At 41.8% G+C, this 25,004-nt stretch overlaps 1 protein-coding gene across 1 annotated transcript; it reads right to left on the bottom strand.

Moving 5' to 3' along the window:
* Positions 1-16,678: 16,678 nt before the first annotated feature.
* On the bottom strand, positions 16,679-20,647 carry LOC147903106 (uncharacterized). Its single transcript, XM_087373361.1, has 8 exons — positions 20,318-20,647; positions 19,597-19,824; positions 18,451-19,324; positions 18,119-18,268; positions 17,930-17,998; positions 17,751-17,816; positions 17,570-17,620; positions 16,679-17,459 (listed from the first exon to the last, which is right to left on the bottom strand). Exons 1-8 carry the CDS (start codon positions 20,401-20,403, stop codon positions 17,274-17,276), a joined length of 1,710 nt encoding a protein of 569 aa, XP_087229487.1. The 5' UTR covers positions 20,404-20,647; the 3' UTR covers positions 16,679-17,273.
* Positions 20,648-25,004: the final 4,357 nt, after the last annotated feature.

Raw genomic sequence — 25,004 nt, 5'->3', positions numbered from 1 at the left:
CTTGCTGTCTATCAACATGTGTAGGTGGATTCACATCCTGGAAAGTTATTTTTCTCATTTCCACATCCCTCATGGGTGCCTTATGCATCTTTTTCTCATTGAAGACCACATCATGGCTGCGTATGATCTTCTTTGCTTCTGGATCCTAGAGACGATAGCCCCTCTCTCCACTTTCACCATAACCCAGAAAGATGCATTTCCTAGACTTAGGATCTAGCTTCTTTCGAAGCTCTTTTGGCACATGTGCATATGCCTCACACCCAAATATACGCAAATGAGAGTAAGAGGGCTTCTTGCCGCTCCATGCCTCTTCACGAATACCACCATCCAAACTCTTACTAGGTGATCTATTGATCACATGCACTGCAGTCTTCATTGCCTCAGCCCAAAAACCACCAGAAAGACTTGCATTGGAAAGCATGCATTGTAACCTTTCTTGAATGATACGGTTCATCTTTTCTTCAACTGGATTTTGCTCTGGAGTACGAGGGGATGTAAGCTCCCTCTTAATCCCACGAGTATCACAGAAATGCTGAAAGTCATGAGAGAGATACTCTCCACCATTGTCAGTCCGTAGGCATTTAAGCGTTCTACCTGACTGATTCTCAACCAAGGCCAGCCATTTCTGAAATACCTAGAACACATCACTCTTCCGAGCTATAGCATAAGCCCACACTTTCCTAGTTGCATCATCAATGAATGTCACATAGTATTCAGCCCTGCCTAATGACCGTGTAGGCATGGGACCACATATGTTTGAATGCACCAAATCAAGCATTTCAAACTCTTTCTTTCCCCTTCTTTTATGGGCTGATTTAGTCTGGTTCCCATAGAGACAGTGCTCACAAAATTCAAAATCAGAGAAACTCAAATGTGGTACATAATCCAAATAGCATAAGAGTTTCATTCCATTCTGGCTCATGTGCCCCAACCTGCAATGCCACAAAGAAGTGCTTGGCTACTCGGTTATTGCAACAACATGATCAAATACCCCTAATATATGTAAGGGATACAAAGTCCCACGCTTGGCACCCCTAGCCAAAAGCATAGAGCCCTTTTGAATTTTCCAACTTTGAAAGCCAAAAGTGGTGTGAAAACCAGCATCATCTAGCTGACCCACTGAAATAAGACTCTTGGTCAACTTAGGCACATGTCTCACATGTTTCAAAACAAATGCAGACCCATTTGCAAAAGAAAACTTTATGTCACTTGCTCCCACTATGTCACATGCATAGTCATTTCCAAGATGCACACAACCTATCTTTCCACTATCATAAATGTTTAGGCTTCTCAATGCCATTTTCTGGGGCCTAATAAGAGATTGGCACCAGTGCCATTCTCTACAACATGGAATGAAGCACCAGAATCCAAAATCCAATCCTGGGAATATGCATCATCTGAAGTGGTAAGCAACTCTGCAGATAAACTAGACATGAAGAGAACATCATTGTCACTATCATGTGTGACTGCATTGATCTCCTCGATCTTCACTTTTCCTTTGTCCTCCCTTGGACTCTCTTCCTTTTGATTTGCACCCCAATTTGCATTCTTTTTCTTATCCTTTTACTCTCTTTTCAGCTTGTAGCAATCCTTTTTCATATGGCCCTTCTTGCCACAATGGTAACACTCAATGTTCCGTGCCTTGGATTGGCTACGAGACTTCCCTCTTTCTTGGGACTTCCCCCTGAACTGTGATCCGCCCCTTTGCACATTTAAGGCTGCATCCTGCTTGTTGCCATCCATAGACTTCCGTCTAATCTCCTCGGCCAACAAGCTACCCACAACATCATCAAATTTCAGTACTCCACCAGGTGCAGAGTTACTGACAGCTGTACGGAAGGTATCCCATGAGGATGGCAATGAACATAAGAGAAATATTGCCTTAGTCTCTGCATCAAAATTCATCTTCTGAGCCTGAAGCTGGCTGAAAATAATATTGAATTCATTCAAGTGAGAAGCAATGGAGACCCCTTCCTTCATCTGCAGCTCAAACAACCTCTTCATGAGGTAAACTTTATTAGAGACAGTTTCCTTCTCATAAGTGGCACACAGTTTCTTCCACAAATCTTCCGTAGTCTGCTCATTTACTACTGTGAAATAAACTGACTCTGCAAGATGAAATCTAATAGTAGACTTTGCTAATGCATCTAACTCATTCCAATCATCCTCAGACTATTTGCAGGCTTAGCTTCAATCCCTGCCAAGGGTTTAATCTGCTTCTTTTGAATAAGCACATCCCTTATTTCTTCTTTCCACAAAGAAAAGTTTGTCCCATCAAACTTTTTAATGCTGAAAAACTCCTTTTCAGGCATGGAAGAGGATGCCATGATGCAAATGAAACAAAAATCCCAAATGCTAGTCCCTGCAAGAGAGAATCACACCAAATACCAGGTGCACCCAAATGTGTATGCCACAATAGACTGAAATATCACAAAAGACTCAAAGCTCAAAGCATCAAAAGATGCATCTGACTCATGTGCATATACTATGCATCCATATGAGCAAATCTGGCCCAAAAGAAAATGCCAATAAGTGCCAAATGACTCAAGCATAAACACCGTCCACTGTCATATGCATCAATTATATCTCATCCAAGAGAGCATAGCACTATCAGTGCATCACCAACAATGTGTCAAAGCTATCCCTCAGCATAAAATAGCATCCATATGCAAAGCGTCCATAAAAAATAGCATCCCACAAGACAATTTGAGCCTATCAACGCATCCAACAAGGACCGCAATGCATCCAAATGGCCTATAAATCATCCACTGCAACCCAATGCATACCACGAATGGGCGCACACTGCTCAAACTGCAACCAGAGTGACCTGCATAAGGTATGCTCAAGAAATCATAGTCCCACGGTAATGAGCGCTACTGAAAATAGAACCTGAGATGCCTCAAAACATGGGCACCATTGCATAATCGGACTCAGTAAGAAAATTTGCAAATATCTCTCTTCTGCCAGAACTCCAAAATCCCAACCAATGAGTGAGAAATGAGAGTCAACACTTATCCACTACCATGTGGCATAAATCTAAGGTTTCAAAACCTTAGTATGAAAAATGCATAACAGAGAGACGAAATCGAATACACAGAGATTTATAACTCTGAAAATCCTCCACTGAATCATGCAAGAACTGATAGGTAGGGGTTTTTGGGCGTCCGAAATGCAATGGGACAGACGGTTTTGGAAACCGTGGTCTCAATCACTGGATCCAACACACGGACTGATAAACGTTTTTGGAAACAGAGCTGTTTGTAAACTCCACCGGAGTGCGAATGATGAGCAACATAGAAGTTTTAGGATCCTGAGTCCACCGGAACTGACAGATCTGCAAATGGTCGCTCCAAACTTGAGTTCCAACACCTGGGTAAAAAATGCAGGAACTGACACAGTGAGTCAGAAATCCAATGAAATGATCCCAGATTCAAGAATGAAGGTGTTTCCAAGCTCCTGAAGTGAAGTGGACACTAAAAGCAAGCAATAGTTGCCTCTACAAGTCAATATGGAGTCTCTGTCGTCGAACGGAACAGGGAAAAGCTCAAAAAAAGACTTTTTCTTTGAAACCACTTAACAGGCTCTCAAAACCACTTCGCAAAGCCAAAGTGACTTTTCCAAAGGTTTCTCCAAGGTCTCTGCACACTCGGATGCAAGTGAAGTCACCCATAAAGCTTCCCACAGAGCTTCTCCTTCCTCCCACAGAGCTGCTAAGCTTCCAGCATTCACGCATGCTCAGCTAGATCACTCAGGCTCTGATACCAGTTGAGAGTGCTCTCAACGGAAGCAAGAACGGAAGAAGGAGAGAGAGAGACAGAGAGCCACACAAGTTTGGTGGGTGCAGAACCACCCTAATCTTCTTTTTCATTCATTTATATATGTGTTTGAGTATTGTACATAACTGGGTAAAGGCACAGTGACCTTTAACCCCCACAAACTTATGTAGGTATTTTATGTACATCTAAACTCTTGTTAGGTATTTCCAACCTAGGTAGGTGTAAGATTAAATTTGTGGCATACTATACCATGCATTTATGTGTAGATTATAATACTTTCATTTTAAAACAATTAGTTGAACTTATGTAGGTATGTTATGTACATCTAAACTCATGTTAGGTATTTCCAGCCTAGGTAGGTGTCCTTTACTCTGAAGATTTGAACAAATAGTAATGATAAGTGCACATGTAGGATATTGCTTGCTACTGCACTAGTGTGTGTGAAATACCGACATTCATGTACACAACATGATGTCGTGAACAATGATAGTGTAGATCGATGCTTACTTGAGAAAGAGCAGGACGTGGGAAAAGGCAACTTGCCATCTATGCCTATTTCCAATTATGTTCGGAGGGGGCAAGATGATTGGATGGTTGCTATGTCTTGAGCTCTTAAGTTCCTTTATGAATTCTATTTGAGTCCGGATATTTAAGACTGCTTGTTGTAACATGAAGAAATGTTTCTAAATCTTCCAAATAGTTGTGTCATATGTTTGGGATTGGAAAGTAGTGGGTGTGAGAGAAATAACTCTCATGTACATGTAAGCAGCGCTAGCTACTGCATTAGCGTGTGTGAAATATTGACTTTTGCATATGGAGTATGATGTCGTGAAAGATCATAGTGCAAATAGATGCTTACTCAAGAAAGAGCGGGATGTGGAAAAGGCAATTTGCCATCCAATTCCTAGGTCCATAGACAGATTACTACGTCTATAATCATCCAATTATGTCGAGAGGGGGAAGACGATTGGATGGTTGCTCTGTCTCGGGGTCTAGTACACTTACTAAGTGTTGGCAGAATGAAACTGAGTAAAATGATTGTTTCCATGCAAGACGTGTTGTCAAATAAATTTGATCAAGGCAGGACAAATATTTTTGAGACATATTGAGATAGAAAATTGTGCTTGTGAAACTTTTGCACATTATTGATCCATTAGTATGTGCATACAAACATGAACATGGCTCCAAAGAAAATGTGCAATATATAGACATGAACATGGCTCCAAAGAAACAAGGCCAAAACCCTACAAAAGCACGTGATTATGTTACGTTGGTAACTTCCATAAAGTGGAGATAGAACATTTGCCATGAAGAGTGTACAAGTTCAGGTACTCAGATGCACAAACATTTCCTAGGTGATCCTCAAATAGAGATCATAAAGTCCAAGGGTCCGGGAGTGGAAAAGGTGGTATCCATTTGGGTGGTGAAACATCCGTAAGTGCAGACACGATTGTGGATGACATAATTGCATGCCACCAGTCTCAACTTGTAGTTGAAGAAAGAACCGGCATGCATTAGGGGAGGAATGGGGTCCCTCTAATTAGTGTTTCCTAATTTCAAGGAATTAGAGAGTGATTTGAGGTGTACCAATGAGAGTGCTAGAATGTGTGGGGCAATGGTATGTTGAGGTGGAGGGTGGACAGGCCTACAGAGAGCCCTTGGCTACTCCCCTTACACTAGAGACCAGCCAAACCGACATTCACGTACACAGCATGATGTCATGAACAATGATAGTGTAGATCGATGCTTACTTGAGAAAGAGCAGGACGTGGGAAAAGGCAACTTGCCATCCTACGCCTCTTTCCAATTATGTCCAGAGGGGGCAAGACGATTGTATGGTTGCTTTGTCTTGAGCTCTTGAGTTCCTTTACGAATTCTATTTGAGTCTGGATATTTAAGACTGCTTATTGTAACATGAACAAATGTTTCTAAATCTTCCAAATAGTTGTGTCATATGTTTGGGATTGGAAAGTAGTGGGTGTGAGAGAAATAACTGTCATGTACATGTAAGCAGTGCTAGCTACTGCATTAGCATATGTGAAATACTGACTTTTGCATATAGAGCACGATGTTGTGAAAGATCATAGTGCAAATAGATGCTTACTCGAGAAAGAGCGGGATGTGGAAAAGGCAATTTGCCATCCAATTCCTAAGTCCATAGACATATTACAACGTCTATAATCATCCAATTATGTCGAGAGGGGGAAGACGATTGGATGGTTGCTCTGTCTCTAGGTCTAGCACACTCACTAAGCGTGGGCAGAATGAAACTGAGTAAAATGATTGTTTCCATGCAAGACGTGTTGTCAAATAAATTTGATCAAGGCAGGACAAATTTTTATGAGACATATTGAGATAGAAAATTATGCTTCTGAAACTTTTGCACATTATTGATCCATTAGTATGTGCATACAGACGTGAACATGGCTCCAAAGAAAATGTGCAATATATAGACATGAACATGGCTCCAAAGAAACAAGGCCAAAACCCTACAAAAGCATGTGATTATGTTATGTTGGTAACTTCCATAAAGTGGAGATAGAACATTTGCCATGAAGAGTACACAAGTTCAGGTACTCAGATGCACAAACATTTCCTAGGTGATCCTCAAATAGAGATCAGAAAGTCCAAGGGTCCAGGAGTGGAAAGGGTGGTATCCATTTGGGTGGTGAAACATCTGTAAGTGCAAACACAATTGTGGATGACATAATCACACGCCACCAGTCTCAACTTGTAGTTGAAGAAAGAACCGGCATGCATTAGGGGAGGAATGGGGTCCCTCTAATTAGTGTTTCCTAATTTCAAGGGATTAGAGAGTGATTTGAGGTGTACCAATGAGAGTGCTAAAATGTGTGGGGCAATGGTATGTTGAGGTGGAGGGTGGACAGGCCTACAGAGAGCCCTTGGTTGCTCCCCTTACACTAGGGACCACCCAAACTGGCATTCACGTACATAGCATGATGTCATGAACAATGATAGTGTAGATCGATGCTTACTTGAGAAAGAGCAGGACGTGGGAAAAGGCAACTTGCCATCCTACGCCTCTTTCCAATTATGTCCGGAGGGGGCTAGACGATTGGATGGTTGCTTTGTCTTGAGCTCTTATGTTCCTTTACGAATTCAATTTGAGTCCGGATATTTAAGACTGCTTGTTGTAACATGAACAAATGTTTCTAAATCTTCCAAATAGTTGTGTCATATGTTTGGGATTGGAAAGTAGTGGGTGTGAGAGAAATAACTGTCATGTACATGTAAGCAGTGCTAGCTACCGCATTAGCGTGTGTGAAATACTGACTTTTGCATATAGAGCATGATGTCGTGAAAGATCATAGTGCAAATAGATGCTTACTCAAGAAAGAGTGGGATGTGGAAAAGGCAATTGGCCATCCAATTCCTAGGTCCATAGACATATTACTACGTCTATAATCATCCAATTATGTCGAGAGGGGGAAGACGATTGGATGGTTGCTCTGTCTCAAGGTCTAGCACACTTACTAAGCGACGACATAATGAAACTGAGTAAAATGATTGTTTCCATGCAAGACGTGTTGTCAAATAAATTTGATCAAGGTAGGACACATATTTTTGAGACATATTGAGATAGAAAATTGTGCTTCTGAAACTTTTGCACATCATTGATCCATTAATATGTGCATACAAATGTGAACATGGCTCCAAAGAAAATGTGCAATATATAGACGTGAACATGGCTCCAAAGAAACAAGACTGAAACCCTACAAAAGCACGTGATTATGTTTCGTTGGTAACTTCCACAAAGTGGAGATAGAACATTTGCCATGAAGAGTATACATGTTCAGGTACTCAAATGCACAAACATTTCCTAGGTGATCCTCAAATAGAGATCAGAAAGTCCAAGGGTCCGGGAGTGGAAAGGGTGGTATCCATTTGGGTGGTGAAACATCTGTAAGTGTAGACACGATTGTGGATGACAATCGCATGCCATCAATCTCAACTTGTAGTTGAAGAAAGAACCGGCATGCATTAGGGGAGGAATGGGGCCCCTCTAATTAGTGTTTCCTAATTTCAAGGGATTAGAGTGATTTGAGGTGTACCAATGAGAGTGCTAGAATGTGTGGGGCAATGGTATGCTGAGGTGGAGGGTGGATAGGCCTACAGAAAGCCCTTGGTTGCTCCCCTTACACTAAGGACCACCCAAACCATCCCCCCCTCTTAACCCATGTTTGACCCTCCTACTAGGTGCACCTCCCTCACATGAGCCCCAAAATGCCTTCAATGGGATGGTAGGGCCCTTCTGGTGAATTTTCCTTCTCCCCTTCCTCTTTCTAGGGCCTCTGCCCCCACTGTTTTGGTCCAGCCTGCAAATCACTCCATTTGAACCAAATCCCACACATTTTCCCTCTTCCCCCTCTTTCTCTGCTCCCTCCTGCTCTAGCCTACTTGTTGTAGCTCCTCTCTCTCTCTCTCTCTCTCTCTCTCTCTCTCTCTCTCTCTCTCTCTCTCTCTCTCTCTCTCTCTCTCTCTCTATCTCTCTATCTCTCTCCCACCTCTCCCTCTCTTGTGTCACTGTTAGTGCTACTCTGTCCCTCTCCTTCTCCCTCTCTTGTGCCTCTGTTGCTACTGCTCTGTCCCTCTCCTCCCTCTTTTGTGCCTCTGTCGGAGCTGCACTATCCCTCTCCTTCTCCCTCTCCTTGAGAGTGCTCTCAACGGAAGTAAGAACGGAAGAAGGAGAGAGAGAGACAGAGAGCCACAAGTTTTGGTGGGTGCAGAACCACCCTAATCTTCTTTTTCATTCATTTATATATGTGTTTGAGTATTGTACATAACCGGGGTAAAGGCACAGTGACCTTTAACCCCCACAACCTCCCACTTAAAGGACAATGTGCCTTTAAGGGAGAACAACCAGTGAGCATACTATCCAATGCCCATCAATACATGACAATACTCAAACCGCTGACTAGGTAGACTCTTCGTCAGCATACATGCAGGGTTATCATCTGTATGAACCTTGACAAGCTCTATGCGCTTGTCTTCAAGTACCTCCCTGATGAAATGGTACCTGACCTCAATGTGTTTGGTCTTTGCATGAAAGACCGGATTCCGTGCTAGTTGAATAGCACTCATGGAATCACTCTGCAATGTCGGTACACCTGTATGAATCCCCAAATCTCCCACTAGCCGATCAAGCCATATAGCCTCTTTGCAACCCTCTGTGGCTGCAACATACTCAGCCTCTGTGGTAGACAAAGCAATGCACTTTTGTGCGAGAGACATCCATGACACTGCACCACCTGCAAAGGTGAACACATAACCAGAAGTGGATCTCCTACTATCCACATGCCCTATCCACATGCCCTGCATAGTCTGAATCTGTGTACCCAAGTAGAGGTAGAGGTAGAGGTAGATCATACCAGAAAAGTGGTCATCATCAACAACAACATCATTAACAATATCAACATTAGCATCAACATCATCCTCAGTAGCATTAGAATCAGCAAAGAGGAAATCATTCCAACTGAGGAAGATTTCGAGGATGAGGGAACGCATCCACCAACATGTGAAACATCTAGTGCAACTATTGTCACAAGTTTGGACACTATGAAAGAGATTGTCGCAAGAAGCACTACGACCAAGGCGATCAATCCAGCAATAATCGAGGGAATTTTCGAGGCAGAGAAAATCATCGTGGTGGACATTCTAGTCACTGTCATTTTGCAAATGAACATGGAAATATGTTTCTTGCAAGCGAGGAAATGCATCAGACTGATATAGTGTACCTAGACACTTATTTCGATCCTAAAGAGGATTTTAGCTATCAAGTCGACCAAGTGGAATAGGATCCTTGGTATATCGGCAGGAGTGCATCATCTCACATGACAAATCATCAGGAATGGTTCACAGAAATGGAGCCATTAGAAGGACAAAAGAATGTCATCTACACAGTAGACAATACACCGAATCCAGTTCAAGGGACAAGTGTTATCCCTATGAACAATTTCACTAGTACAAAAGGATTGGTGAAAGATGTGCTTTATGTTTTGTAGCTTAGCAATAACCTCTTGTCAGTAGGTCAAATGACGGAACACAATTATTGAGTCATCTTCGACGAAGATGAATGCACTATCAGAGACAAATCCAAAAGATGTCAGCTAGTAGCAAAAGGTGTCAAGGAAGGATGCTTATAGAAAATGCTAACTACAATACCAGATAAGCATGCCATGTCGTGTTAATTTCAAGTACATGTTAGATCTCAGGAATCAGAATATGGCAATTGGGATTCCAAAGCTACAGTTTCTTGGAAAAGTTTGCAAAGCATGCTGCTTCAGCAAACAAAAGCGAACCAACTTTGTTAGAAGTACCTCTCGTGCATGAGGTATTCTTGATTTAATTCATACAGATGTATGGGGTTATGCCCAGACCCTCAACATCAATGGTTCACTTTACTACTTGACTTTCATCGATGACTACAGTAGATATTGTTGGGTCTACTTCCCAAAAGAGAAATCTGAAGTGTTTTCCAGATTTTAAGAATTCAAAGCCATGGTAGAAAACCAGACGCGTAGAAAGATCAAGGTCATGAGATTAGATAGAGGAGATGAATACATATAGGAGATGAATACATGTCTTTAGCATTCATGAACTTTTGCAGAAGTCACGGCATATGAAGACAATTCACATGTGCAAATACTCCTTACGAGAATGCAAGAGCTAAAAGAAAGAATGGGACTTTAGTAGACAATGCTAGAGCAATGCTTAGTGAAAAGCATCTTCCAAATCAGTATTGGGTAGAAGCAATAGCTACAGCAAACTACCTACTTAATCAACTTCCTATCGAACCGATTCAGGGTATGACTCCCTATGAAACATTCACTGGACATAAGCCACACATTGGGCATCTCCGCATATTTGGTTGCATAGCATATGCCCACATACATGATGATCATCACAAGAAATTGGATGCGAAGTCATGCAAATGCATCATGGTTGGCTATAGTGAAGAAAGCAAAGCATACAAATTGTATGATCCCATCAACCACAAGGTCATTATCTCCAGAGATGTAATCTTTGATGAGGAATCAGAATGGAAAACCTCACCTACACAGGAGATAGAAGCATCGACTTCACAGTCATCTACAGAACAAGTTGATGAACAAGAGCACCAGCAACACCCCAAGCAGAGCCACAGCAGCTCAGACGGTCTACTAGGGAAAGTAGACCACCAGCCAAATTGACATATGCTCAAAAAGCAAAGCAATTTAGGTGGAAACCACCAACTATGCTCTTATCACTACCATCATGGCTACAGAAGAGCCAGTGTACGTCGAAGACATAATAGACAAACTAGAATGATAAATTGCTATGAATAAAGAAATGGATGCTTTGTATAAGAATAATACTTGGAAAGAAGGCCATAGCAAACAAATGGGTATACAAAGTGAAGTACAATCCAGATGGAAGTATTCAAAGATACAAAGCCAGACTAGTTGCAAAAGGATTTGCACAGCAATATGGTCAGGACTATGATGAGACTTATGCTCTAGTAGCAAAGATGGATTCCATATGGTTCTTGATATCACTAGTGACACTTAGTATATGGAATGTGTATTAGCTCGATGTCAAAAATGCATTGCTCAATGGTTACCTGGACGAGGAAGTCTACATGCAACAACCAGCAAGTTATGTTGAACCAAAAAAGGAGAATAAGGTTTGCCATCTCAAGAAAAGTCTCTACAGCTTAAAGCAAGCACCCAAAAGTTGGTACAGTAGAATTGATAAGTATTTTGCTAATCTGGGATACATGAAATCCAATGCAGGTCATACTCTCTACTACAAAGTTCAAGGGGAAGACATTACTATTGCACTTTTGTACGTAGATGATCTGATTGTGCTAGGAAGCAAGGATAGCTTCATCAAAAAATTGAAACAAGACTTATCTGCAGAGTTCGACATGAAACATCTTAGACTTATGTACTATTGTCTTGGAATTGAGTTCTGGAGAGATTCAAATAGCACATTCATGAGTCAACTCAAGTATGTTGATAGTCTCCTAAAGAAGTTTCATATGGAAGATTGCAAGATTGCAGCCACTCCCATGGAGCAGAGTTTGAAACTTACTAAAGATTCAGAAAAGCCTACACTCAATGACAGGTACTACAGGCAACTCATCGAATCTCTTATTTATCTAACAATCACATGACCAGATATTTGTTATGCAGTAAGCTCACTAGCATAATTTATGGCAAATCCAAAATAGTCTCACTGGAATGCGGCCAAAAGAGTCGAGATAATATGGGCCATAAGAGTGCTATCCATTTCCTTACAATATAATCCATCCACATGCTATATAAAGTTCCCTCTAAGTGTGAGTTTATTGGACAAGTATTGTGCATGTGTACATGTTTAGAATGCTCAACATCGAAGATTGCAAAGAACAAGTGTATGGTCATAATGGTTCATTACAGTCACATTTCACAAAGATGTGGTGGTGTGCCAAGTCCAAAGAACCTTTTATTGATTATGGTTTGATACCTCAATAACACACACCTCTACCTCCTTGCTCTTGCCACATTCATCCTCCTCCTCCCTCATACCACAAGCCTCCTCCTCCTCCTCCTTCATCCTTTAACCTATGTTCTCCTTCCTCCTCTCTCAGATGTGTTGCCTCTAGCCTTGACCTCTTGATTGCCTCCTTTCATGACTTTTAAATAAAAATATTTTAATCAAAAGTTAGTTTTAAATCAATTTAAAATTGATTTAATTGATTAAAATCTTCAAAAATACCTACTTTTACTCACAAAACATTGTAATTGGTTGACCAAGAATATACCACTTATATCTCATTTTAGCGCATGATATACCATGACGTATAAGTAATATATATCACATTTTAGGAAGAAAACATGTTTTGATGGGCATTAATAAATTCACCAATCATTAAAGTAAAAAATATTTGATTGACCATTTTCTAAAGATGCTTTTATTTTCAAAAATTGATTAAATAATTTAAATCACCATTTTATATTAAATGATTCAAATCCCTTGGGAAATCCTTGCAAGTATCTTTAACTTACTTGTGAATTGGCTCTTCCAATAGAGATTAGAGTCATATTGAGGGACTAGGATCTTGGAATCAAGGCCATAAAGAATTTGTGGGGATGAGGGGTCCCCACTCCCTCTTCTTCTTGTTGACCTCGTTGGAGAACGAAAATGAAGGTCACTTCTGAGTCCTTATGTTCCCTATATTCCCCAAGCCTATAAGTACATCGATATTAGCCTCTATATAAAAACTCATCTGCAAGATCATTAACAAAACAATCTAGATGAGACTAATCATTGTACAAGAAGCGGAGATCATCTAACAAGACCCATTGCTTTGCACGTTCATTAAGATGCTATGCAAAATCCTTAATAAAATGTTGCATGTACTTGATGAGTTCAACTTCTGAGTTCTTATGTTCCCTACATTCCCCAAGCCTATAAGTACATCGATATTAGCCTCTATATAAAAACTCATCTGCAAGATCATTAACAAAACAATCTAGATGAGACTAATCATTGTACAAGAAGCGGAGATAATCTAACAAGACCCATTGCTTTGAATGTTCATTAAAATGCTATGCAAAATCCTTAATAAAATGTTGCGTGTACTTGATGAGGTCACTGGAAGTCCTTTTTTGCTCCCTGGTACATCTAGGATCTTGCAAATAAACAAAAAATTCTCATTCTTCTTATCAACAAATGAGATCAACTCACAAATATTGCTCATGCAATTCCATTGATAATGTGATGAAGTTAGCAAGGGCACTAACATCAAAGGAGGGACTAGCATGATTAGTGGAATTCCAGCCGAAGAAGAGTGAAAGTGAATAAAAAGTTTCTCTTACACCCTCAAGAGATTTAAACAATTAAGACTTGAACCACACATAAAGATGTTTTAATCAAATACACCCACGTTTTATAGCATTTCAACCTCGTAAGCAAATACAGAAAACCTTTGTCCTTGGGTTGACACTTGAACTACTGTCTTCCATTTTGTAGGAAAGACAAAATTGACATTGGGCATGAACATTTGGTATTTTTGTGTAGCCTTCGGCAATTCAAGTTGGAGTTAAAAGACTTTGACATACCATTCTCCATGACCGACAAGTACTCTCAAACATCCTTTAGAGTGCATTGTGATATGATAGTCACATTCTTGACATCTCCCCCATCAAGCTCCATAGGTAAATATATCATTGTGTTGTCATAGTTGTTTGAGCCAAGGGGAAGCCAATGGAAACCTTGTTTCTTTCACCTCTATTAAAAGGAAAACTAGAATGTCTATCATGAGATGTGGTATCCAATAAGTGCATTTTCCTTACTTGGATGATATTCAAGCACATCACCTTTTTTTCATCCTGCCTACTCCCCAATTTCCCACAAGCAAAGCTTCAAGGGCACTTTCATCTATGTGCTTGCATGACTACATAATCTTTGTTCTATACATTTGGATTTCTTGAAAACAAGGAAAAAAATGAAGTGGCAAGGCCTTTCCCATTTGGAGCCAAATGTGAACTTCATGGCCATGCCCATATCCTTTGAAATCTTATCCTTAGATGATTGTATTGTTCTAGTGTCCACCATGTTAGAGTCCATGTCTTGCCATGGAATATGTAGAAGACAACCATAGTCTCTTCTCCCCCTTGGAACAATGTGGGTTCCTTATACCAATACACATTCTCTTTCATAAAGAGGAAGACTTCTCTCCTGCACCATGCATTTTTTACCCATTCATGAATGCTAGTGAACTTCCATATGAAAGACTCCATTGGCTCCCACTACTCAAAGTCTGAAGGAGATGCATCTGCAATGAAAAAGCACTCTAGCATACCGAAGATAGAATTTTCAAATAGATTCATCGCAATCATGTTGTGAAGATTGTATAGATAGTAGAGGAGCTTACAATGTGATGGTATTGTAGCTTGGTTGATTTATGGAGTGAGTAGATGTCCTTTTCCATATGGACGTGTTTGACCTTTGCAACCTACCCTTTCTTTCTTAAGCCTGGACTTCAAGGTGCTGCCTTCCTCACCATGCTTGAACAACAATGAATTAGCAAATAAGTTAGAGGCCAACGGAGTACTACATCTTGGGGGAGATAGAACAATCAGAATCAAGCTACAACCCAAGAGGAGAGAGTCCAAACAATAGAAATGAATCTCCAACACTTAAAGGAGATTCAGAATGTGTACTGAGGAGAGAGGGGGCAATAGAGTGAGAAGTGGGGCAGATATAGATTGTATTACTAGAGGCAAGGTGTTAGCAAAGAAGAGCACGGCACTACTATAGGTAGAGATCTACCAAGGCATTGATGTAGATTTGGGGCAAGGGCAAGTTATAGGCATGGATTAAGAGTAGGGGGGAAGGGGTGGGGGGGATGGGTTGGGTGGTCCCTATATAGGAGGAGCAATGATGGGAGATTTCCTCAAGAATGCCTATGTGCCACCTCAACCTTGCATTGCCCCATAAAAAGGTGCACTCCCATTGGTCCACCTCAAATCCCTCTCTATCTCATTCCTAAAGATTAGGAAACTCTAATTGGGGCCCTTTGGAGACCCAAATCTCCTCTAATGGTCTTTCATCGGGATTGTTCTCATCTAAGATGGTGATATGCGACCCAACTTGTTACCCAAAGTAAATTGGCTTTTGATGATAGAGATGTGCATAGAGAGTGGAGATCACTACTCATTATCTTCTAGGGAACAATAAATAGAACATCTTCTAGTGCTTCTACAAAATTAGGATGAAGATGTAGGAGAGTTGGGGATAGAGCTACAAATAAGCTTATTCAAAATGATGGACTTGGTTGAAGATGCATTCATCCTTTAAACTCCCTTTAAGTTGTACTTGCAATACATTTCTTAATTCTCTCATGAATATATGAAGGATATGATCAACCTAAACTTATAAAATCTAGAGTCACATTTTTCTCAAAGCCTACAATCAAGCCTCTCCCATGCATTGGAGGACCTATATCACTAACGCCTTGTCTAGATCTTTGTGAATGGCTCCATGTGTACCTTCCCCTTTTGAATTCCAATTTACTTAGCTCCGAAAGTCCTTTGAGGCCCTTATAATATCATGGAGCTACACCTTATTTTAAGTTCGACTTTTCCATGGGTAACCAATTTTTAGGCATTTATTTGCAATGGATTGCTCCATATAATGTTTTCCTTCCATGGTGACACTTCCACACTACAGTGGATGCATGGCAATATTCAATATCCTAGCATATTAATGATGTCTATAGAGAGTCTCACCTATGTGCTTGCAAACCTTTTGCACAAAGCATGTATACATTTACCTTAATGCATCATGCGTGTAACATAATACTCATCCTTACAAATGCATCTGAATGTACTTAGACCATGTCATATGTAAGTGAGTAGAGAGTGAGTAAATGTACATGTTTATTGCATCATGCGTGTAACATCATACTCATCCTTACAAATGAATCTGAATGTACTTAGCCCATGTAGTAAATGTACATGTTTATTACATGAAAACTCTATTGGAGGTCATAGGTAAATAATTGAATTGATGTTTTAAGTGTACAAAAATTATAAATGCATGCATTTCCACAGAGCATACAAGTATACTATGGTTTTGCTATTTATAGGGGCACTTCAATACCAATTTGTCATAAACAAAAGGAGAACAAAAGATACTTTTGGTCATCTGTTTCCACCAAAATCCATGTATAAGAACCTACTATACATTAAAGTGGTATGGCAAATTATTGTGACTTATCAGAAGCATGCATTTGCCTTAAAAAAGACAAATTGATGATAAGAAGCTCTCCATTTGACCACCCATATGATCTACTCCACCAATCACATATAATGAGTCATTACAAACAAAGCATGGGAGACTCTTGACTGAGAGCAATTCCAGCTTTTTTCTTGTAACCCCCACATGCTGAAAAATGAAAGGGGAGCACTCTTCTTCAATCCAAATTATTTTACCAAGGCCTAAGAATAGATGTTACCTTGGAAAACGCTGCATGAACTTACATAGACAGACAACAAAAAATGAACGAATGAAGTGGAAGTTACTTTTCTGATTTGGCAAATTCCCAAGGACTTTAGTGTATTTGGTATATGGTGTTTCGAGTTTTCGGTGCATTTCACAGGCCTATAGTTTGCAGATTATATCCCCATATATATCATATCCGAGAGCCTAGGAAGTCTGTTTCATAGAAACGGTCTATTCTGGTGGACGACAACAATCCAACTCTTCCTGTACGACAGGGGAGAGAAATCAACTCGCACGTTGGTTTGGCTGCCGTGCTGTGGAAGCAATAGAATGGATTGTTGTCGTCCTCCTGCGGCACAGAGTGGTGTTGACTAGCGAGTTTTTGCTTTTTTTGTGTGAAGGCTAGCTGCTTTTTGAAAATAGGGTGGATCTTGAACTGCAGATAATACAATCAATCAATCAGAAGCGAAGAGAACAAGCCTTGCGCTACCAGGGAGTGTTTTATCATCCATAGCCGCTGCCTCCCAGCGACGGATTCCAATAATCCGCGCAGTTGTCATTGACAACCTGTAACGTGCAGGATACAGGAACTAGACACAGCCCACGACTCCTAAGATCTTTTCTAGGCTGATCGCCGGTATCTATTTGAGGGCTTCTATTTGGATTCTTCCAGTTCTGAATTTCTGAATCCTGCAAAACGAAGACGATCGTGTCACTTTGAGCAATCTCAAAAGCAGAGTTCGAATTTCGACAAAGTATTTTTGCTGAGCAATGAGCATGAGAAGCTGTAAATGCCATACGTTGTGGATGGTGGTCGTACTTGTACTTTTCATGTATGGCGCGCTAAGCACCTGCGTTTGGGAATCATGAGAATGTGGCTTAAGGATTAACATGCATTTGCGTTCCAGAATCGTGATTGGCGTTCTAGCATGATGGTCATTTATTCAATCTGCTTCTCAAAGGCAAGAGTCGTACGTATACCTGAACCTGCTCCTGAAGGAACTTGATACATCCGATAGCTTCCAGTAGTACCGACGCTGTATCTGTCTGCAAGCGGGCAGTGAGCATGAGATTTCGTTTCTCACCTTGCAATGGAAACGAAACTGCAAGAAAATCGTAGACCGCCATTCAAACATTTGCAGCCATATTAAGCATTCAACCTTGCCAAAGGGTGAAACCAATTGCTGTAGTGTTGTGATTCGATCTCCAAGCTTCTCCTTTCGAACTTGCTGGCCGAATTGGCAACCAACGAACCATGAGTTTTTATCGGTGGTACAAATCATTCAGAAATTGAAGTTGCTGCTAGTAAAAGAAGATACACTCCTCAGTTGTAAATGCGCTCTAGCAACCTTCAAAGGGACGGTCAGATTCGCGTGCTCAACGCGCGGCCTTTTCAAGTATACATCGGACGAACTCTCCGAAGCGTTCGAGGTGCCAACGATATTCCTCTTCAGCTCTGATCCGATCGGAGGTAAGTCCCTGCCTTCCTCGGGATGCCCCTTTTCAAAAGACAGAAAATGGTACAGTTTTAATGTTTTGTTAAGCCTGCCGTCGCCTGAGAGGGACGACAAGACAAGCCATACCTTCGATTCCGCACGCGGGTACTACGCTGACCTAAATATCTACAGCCTAGATTCTTTCACGGACATGAGCACCACGACACGGGCTGCATGCCACTTACAAAATTCCGTAACTCCAGATGCTGGTTGACGGGACCCGCAGCGGGCTGGTACATATACTGCGGCTGCATCGAGCGATCAACGGCCATCCCCTGCCTCGTCGCATCAGCCCTAAAAGAGGTGCGTCGATGATCCAAGCCAGCCGGCGTACAATTCCCATCGCTGATCAAGGCATCAAACAGTTGAGGCTGAGGTTTGGACAGTAAAGGGAATGAGCTTCCGCCTGAGCTCTGCGCTGGAAACCCCACAGGACTAAATCTGGAAGGGTTAGAAGCAGCCCATCTTCGGACGGGGAACTCATCCTCATCGAAATCTTCCCCAAAACCGCGACGTAGACCAGTTAGTGCCTTTACTTCGATAAGTGACCCGTCCAGCCCTTGAGGCGAAATAGGAATGACATCGCCAAGCTTGTATCCATCGGTACCGGAGCTTTGCTGCTGCCACAAAGGCATGGAGCTTGGGACCGCAGTACCACCGTAAGGATACTCTTGCTTAGTGCGCCACAGGTCAAACCGTTCACTTTGTGCTGATTCCAATGACAATAGACGCATGGTGTTCACAGTCGGAGACAGGATGGGGCCTTGATCTTGGGACGGAGACCAAGCCTCGATTGCAGAAATTTGCGGGCATGTGTTGATGCTTAGTAACCGGTCCTCTAAAATTTGCGGATATTGGAAACCCGAGACCCGGATTGTCTTATCGTCACCTTCGGACGTGAAATCCCTGAGAGTGGAATCCCACGCGGCCATATCGTCAATCCTTTGCAGGTGCTCGGAACGAAAAATTTCTCCCGCTTGTCTTAGCGATCTGCAGTAGTGAAGATCCTGCAAATCTTCCGTAGAGCGAATGCCCAAATTTTCATTGCTCGCACCATCTCTGAGGCGGGGAATCGAGGACCATCAACAATTAAATTCGTAATTGTTATGCTTTGCAAAACCTAGACTAGCACGTCAAAAGTCGTGAGTGTAGAACATGACAATGTTGCCCAACATGCCGAAGAAAACGTGCTAGTTCTAAAGGCATCTTGAAACACAGAATGACCACGGATCAAAGGTAGCCAGCCCAACACACACGAGGGAGTTCTGGTACACACAGATCATAATATGAGTAAAACAATCCTACAGGTTGAAGGCCAGAATTAGGCTTACAGTAAAAGTTGACTCCAAAGGGAGCCGTCTTGAAGAACATCGCCTTGGAAGGAAATTAGATCAGCGACGAATGTTGTGCTGGAGCTGCATGCAGGATCGTGCTGAGTTGAATCCGTTAGTACTGCTGGTGAAGAAGTGGGTGGAGAAGCCGCTGTGTAAATATTGGCCATGAAAGTCGAGAGCCGATCCACCGAGTCGGACGACCAATACTTCAATCGTTCAGGGTCCCTGAAAGCAGCCAACAGCATAGGTTGAGAATGGCGTATGCCCTACCCGCGAGCAATCCAGTTGCTGGCGGCTGATGCTGGAGGAGAACTCCTAGACGGTAGCTCATCGCTAGCGTGGGGCTGATCTTGAATCTCCGGAACATGTTGCTCATTTTGTGGAAAGACCTCATCAGGGTTAATGTAGACAGACATCAGGCGAGATCATGCTCTTTTTAATCTGGAGCGAGGGTTTTGCCTAATTAAGCAAACCTCGGATCCCTCGTCGACGGATGTGAGATCCATTAACAACCTTAAACAGTATCGTTCGGAAATTGCAAAGGTCCCAGAGATGGTCCACTTTGCTCGCAGCGGACGGCAAATTGGATGCGCTGCATGTTGTGTGCAACTTCATTCAGCGTTAGTCAGACTCCTAGACAAATCCTGTTCCCCACAGTTTCAATAAGCGGCTGGAGACTTGCTCTTTTATGATTCAGGCTGCTTTGGCGCCAGCGTACCTGGAAGTACTAGCTCGTGCCCATCGTTCAAGTAGGTCTTTGCCGCGTAAAACCGACGCAAGCAGTGGAGAAAGTACATGGAGCATGTCAATTCGTAGCGGGTTGGGAGAGAGAGAAAGAGTAGAGAATTCGTGACATGCGAGCTGCGAAAGGAGGAAATTTCGGGCTTCAGCCCATATGGAGCGGCGAAAGGGCAGATATCTGATAGATAGATAAGATCGTGAGTGGAGAGTTTCCGTCGTCTCAGATCTGGCGGATTTGAGATCATACTGTGCAGTTCTGGAAATTGATCACATGCCGATAGCAATCCCTAATTCCTGTTCGTTGTACAGCAAAGCTTGAAGAACTAGGAAGATCTTACTCCTTATGATTCGTGCTCGGCGACTGTTTGCAATCACCTCGTCTTGCAGCGTCAAGCAAAAGCAGGCGGTGACCAAGAGCGACAGAAGCGAAAGAGAGCGATAATGATTGTCGTCAGCACGCCCGGGAGGGAGCGACCAGGAGATGAGATGGAATTTTGGAAGCTGCCGATGGGATGGGATGGGATGGGATGGTGGAGGGGGATGGATTTCAGGTGGGCCCTGCTTTGGGCCGGGGGCAACACTTTTTATTATCGTGCCATGCCTTTGTCCAATATCCGGTTTGGCGGAGAGGCCAGGAATGGACGCACGGCGCTGTTGGTAGGCTAGCGACTACGGTATCAAGATTAGTCAACAGCTGCGACTACGACTGTGTGTGACCTGTGTGTGTGCCCAAATTTGGCTAGAAGAAGAAGAATATATTGATTGTCTACTCAGCACATACCCAGGCGCTCCCGTCAGAAAATCTCAACAAGCTCAAGTTTCAACTGCATCCGCCAAAACTTTGCGTTTGGTCGGAGCGTGCATCATCCATTCTAGAATCCATATTGCGCACATACTTTCTCATCAATGACAATGGCAATGACTTTTCCCACATCTGCTCTTGGCCTACCCTCACAGGCGGGAAAAGAAAGGTGTATTTTGCAAAGGCTGATTAGTTGGGAAAGAAGTTCCACAAGCCAGAACTAATTGAGATTCTGCGGAGCGCATATCTGTCGCCTTCTACACTATGATTCGTGCGGTAACCCTACACTCTACAAGCAAAACTCAGTCACGCTCCCCAGTCCCACCAAATTCGGTGTGCCGCCGAGGCTAATCTTACCTAGTCGTTCCGCTCGTATAGTAGTTGCGTGGGTACAGTGAAATCCTGGCATATGTAGGTGCCCACCCTCTCGCCTCGACGTCAAGTTCAGAGCGGCTGAGATTCCTTCACCTACAAGCACCAAGTAGGGTTTGAACTTTGAGGCTGGTTCTCTCACATACCACCTCCAAGTTCCAACCTCACTCCCTGTGGCCAGAACAGATGTACATGTGAATCGCGGTTGCCACAGAAGGTTGACTTGAAACATGCCGTAAATTCGATCTCCTTTTGTTTCAGTTTTGCGCTCTGATGGTGATGATGAAGGTGTTCTGGCTGCTACCCTGGATCTCTCCAGACTCCACTCCCGTGCATCCTCCGCTCCACAGACCACCGATTTGTCTCGGGCCGCACGCACGCGGCATCATAGCAGATATGCCCCTGACTCAAAAGTAAACGTCGGCGACAAGATTCCGTAGCCCGTTCGTTCCCCGAGCCCTCCCAGCTGTTTTAGCCGTGCTTCAGCTACGTCTCTCACGGCCCTGTTGCTCAATGCTCATCATCCGCATCTTCGCGAGTTTCTCGTACAGACTGCGCAGACAGCGCAGCTGCGTGATGAGCCTGGGAACCTCATATAAAGCAATTAACAATGTCCAAAAGTTCAAGCCACCACCGGAATCCGGACCCCGGGTGCTGTGACCATCAATCTCACTGCAGGCAATTCTACCGTATCTCATCATCTCAGTGTGGTGCGGAAAGAAAATAGTGTCTATGTCTAAAATCCGTGAATCTACTTTCTTCCTTTTTATCATTTCATGGGCCTTCGATCCATCATACCTGCCCTTAACGCTTTATGTAACCAAATTAGTCCTTACATGACAGTGGGCATTATTTCTCTCTGCTACCCGTTACTTAACCGAACACGCACAAGACGAGAGAGAGAGAGAGAGAGTAAGGGACCTAATTACGAAAAGGATAAGAACCATCTCATAAATTGGAAAAATAACTTTTATACGACCATTATTTTGAGAGAGACAGAGCCGGAGTCTCTTTCTCTCTCTCTCTCTCTCTCTCTCTCTAACCTTTCAAAACATTGGATTTAACCTCGAGAAACCTGATAGTAATATTGCAAGCAACAGGTAATTAATCATAATTTCATCTCATTCAAGTTGCTCAAACATAGTTGAGGGATATGCCAAGGGATACTATAAGCAATGATGTCATACATCTAGGGACATGGTAGATATTTTAGGTAAGATGTAGCGTAGTGTTGAATTGTTAACTATACTACTCTCAAATATTTGGAAGGATAATTGATATCATGTGTAGTGATGTGTGTAAATTCAAATATCAACACAGTGCATGGTAGATATTTTAGGTAAGATGTAGCGTAGTGTTGAATTGTTAACTTTACTACTCTCAAATATTTGGAAGGATGATTGATATCATGTGTAGTGATGTGTGTGAATTCAAATATCAACACAGTGCATGGTAGATATTTTACGTAAGATGTAGTGTAGTGTTGAATTGTTAACTATACTACTCTCAAATATTTGGAAGGATGATTGATATCATGTGTAGTGATGTGTGTGAATTCAAATATCAACACAGGGCATGGTAGATATTTTACGTAAGATGTAGCATAGTGTTAAATTGTTAACTATACTACTCTCAAATATTTGGAAGGATGATTGATATCATGTGTAGTGATGTGTGTGAATTCAAATATCAACATAGTGTTTGTGATGAAAGCCCAAACTACAATAGGAGATTTAGAAGAAAAGAGAAAATTTGAGGAGTGAGTTTTTATTTCCCAAAATATTACTAGCTTAATGTAAAATCTCATATTTTCCCATCGACCTTTCAAAAATCTTACACATGCATTGTAATATTGCTATATTTCAAACATCTATTTTTTACCCCAAAAAGTACATTTAAGATTTACTATTTTGCATATGTCTAGTTTGAAATGCAAACAATTTAGGGACAACATTTTCTCTCTAGAGTCAAATTTGCATCTTTCACAGCCATGTCCTTGTAGGCCTCAATTCACATGAACTTTAAATGGAAGAAATAATTCAAGCTTTACATAGGCTCATTAATTTAAGAGGGACTTAAATTTACTAGATCCAAATCTAAGAACTCCACGAAAAACCAAGTTGAAGCTTGATGACATATATAATTTACAAGCACATGTAATATGAACTTGCATGTCAACAAGACCATTAGTACATATCACCTAGGGACATAGTAGGTTTGTTTTAATGGAAGGGGATTTTTAAATTAGGGAAATATAAACATGCAATTTCTTGACAAAGGGGGCTTTTTAACATACTAATTATATTTTTCTCTCTTAAGGAGAGCTTTGGGTGGGCCCTTCGATTTAATTTAATGAAAATGAGGCATTTGATCGTTGGATTTGACCATCACATCATTTCATTCCTCCCTCTTCGTGTTGATTCTTCCCCTCCTCTAGTACAGGTTGATTCTTCCACAAATAACTGTCTCTCTTCTTCTCCCCTTTCGTCGTGCACCCTCTCTTCATTTCGTCTAGAACCTTTCCATTCGCCTTGATAAAATGTACAAAATGTCTTCCCATCCCCTTCGGTTCTTCTAGCTTAAGCTCCCAAAATGCTCCTATCAAGGGCCTGGAACTATCTTTCCCCTCCTTCTCTGGACTAGGAGACGAGATTCAACATAGTGTATTCGCATGAAGAATGCGAGGAAATTATTTTTCGTCTAGACATAAAGAGCATGCACAACAAGACAAAGCACCCATAGACACGCACACAGACGCATTTACTGAACTAAATAAAAAACTTATGGGTGCGTCTATTTTCACGTCTGGAGACCCGCGTCTAACAACGCGTCTATATAGCAGACACGCGTGCATATAGATGCACATTTAGATGCTTAAATAGACACTCTTATAAACGTGTTTATAGATGCAAAAATAGATGCTTGTTGAACAGACAAACACGTATATAGATGCACTGATAGACGCGCTTTATAATATATTTTTTTTTAATTTACAGAATGTTGTGTATGTTGTGTATGCTATATAGTTACAAGAATCCCATTTCCACATTGTGTAATTCAATTCTTACAGCCAACCGCATTTTAATTACAATTCCAAATAACACATTATAACTCCAAAATGCAATAAAATTGAAAGCTCAAAAAGTGCTTGTACATATAGCACGAAGCTAAGCCACATCATGTGGCTTCAAGTACAAAAAATAAGGAAGCTAAGCCATGTCATGTGGCTTCAAGTACAAAAAATAAGAGGAGTGTATATACAAGAGGCACGAAGCCAAGCCAGTGGCTTTAAGTATAAAAAAGAGTAGCTAGCACTACTTCTACAACTAATCCTCGCTCCCTTCTGCGCTCCCTTCTGTGCCTCCTTCCTCGTCTTCTTCCTCGTCGTCTTGTACACGGGCCTATAAACAAGAGACAACATATATCAATGTATGAAAAATCAAATCTTTACTTATAATATTGACATTATTTAATTACTTTCAAATACCTT

This window comes from Dipteris shenzhenensis, chromosome 4 (genome assembly GCF_047967505.1).
Source record: "Dipteris shenzhenensis isolate YYH24624 ecotype China chromosome 4, Dip_SZ_1.0, whole genome shotgun sequence".
Taxonomy (NCBI): Eukaryota; Viridiplantae; Streptophyta; class Polypodiopsida; order Gleicheniales; family Dipteridaceae; genus Dipteris; species Dipteris shenzhenensis.
This window is presented reverse-complemented; position numbering and strand designations above follow the sequence as displayed.

Bases quoted from the DNA above. Each gene is read 5' to 3' on its own strand.
- LOC147903106 (XM_087373361.1), bottom strand. From the start codon at position 20,403: ATGCTCCATGTACTTTCTCCACTGCTTGCGTCGGTTTTACGCGGCAAA. The intron at 19,825-20,317 runs GTACGCTGGCGC...GGCTGCTTTCAG, and splicing joins GCACGAGCTAGTACTTCCAG to GGACCCTGAACGATTGAAGT. The intron at 17,460-17,569 runs GTATGGCATTTA...TTCGTTTTGCAG, and splicing joins GTACGACCACCATCCACAAC to GATTCAGAAATTCAGAACTG.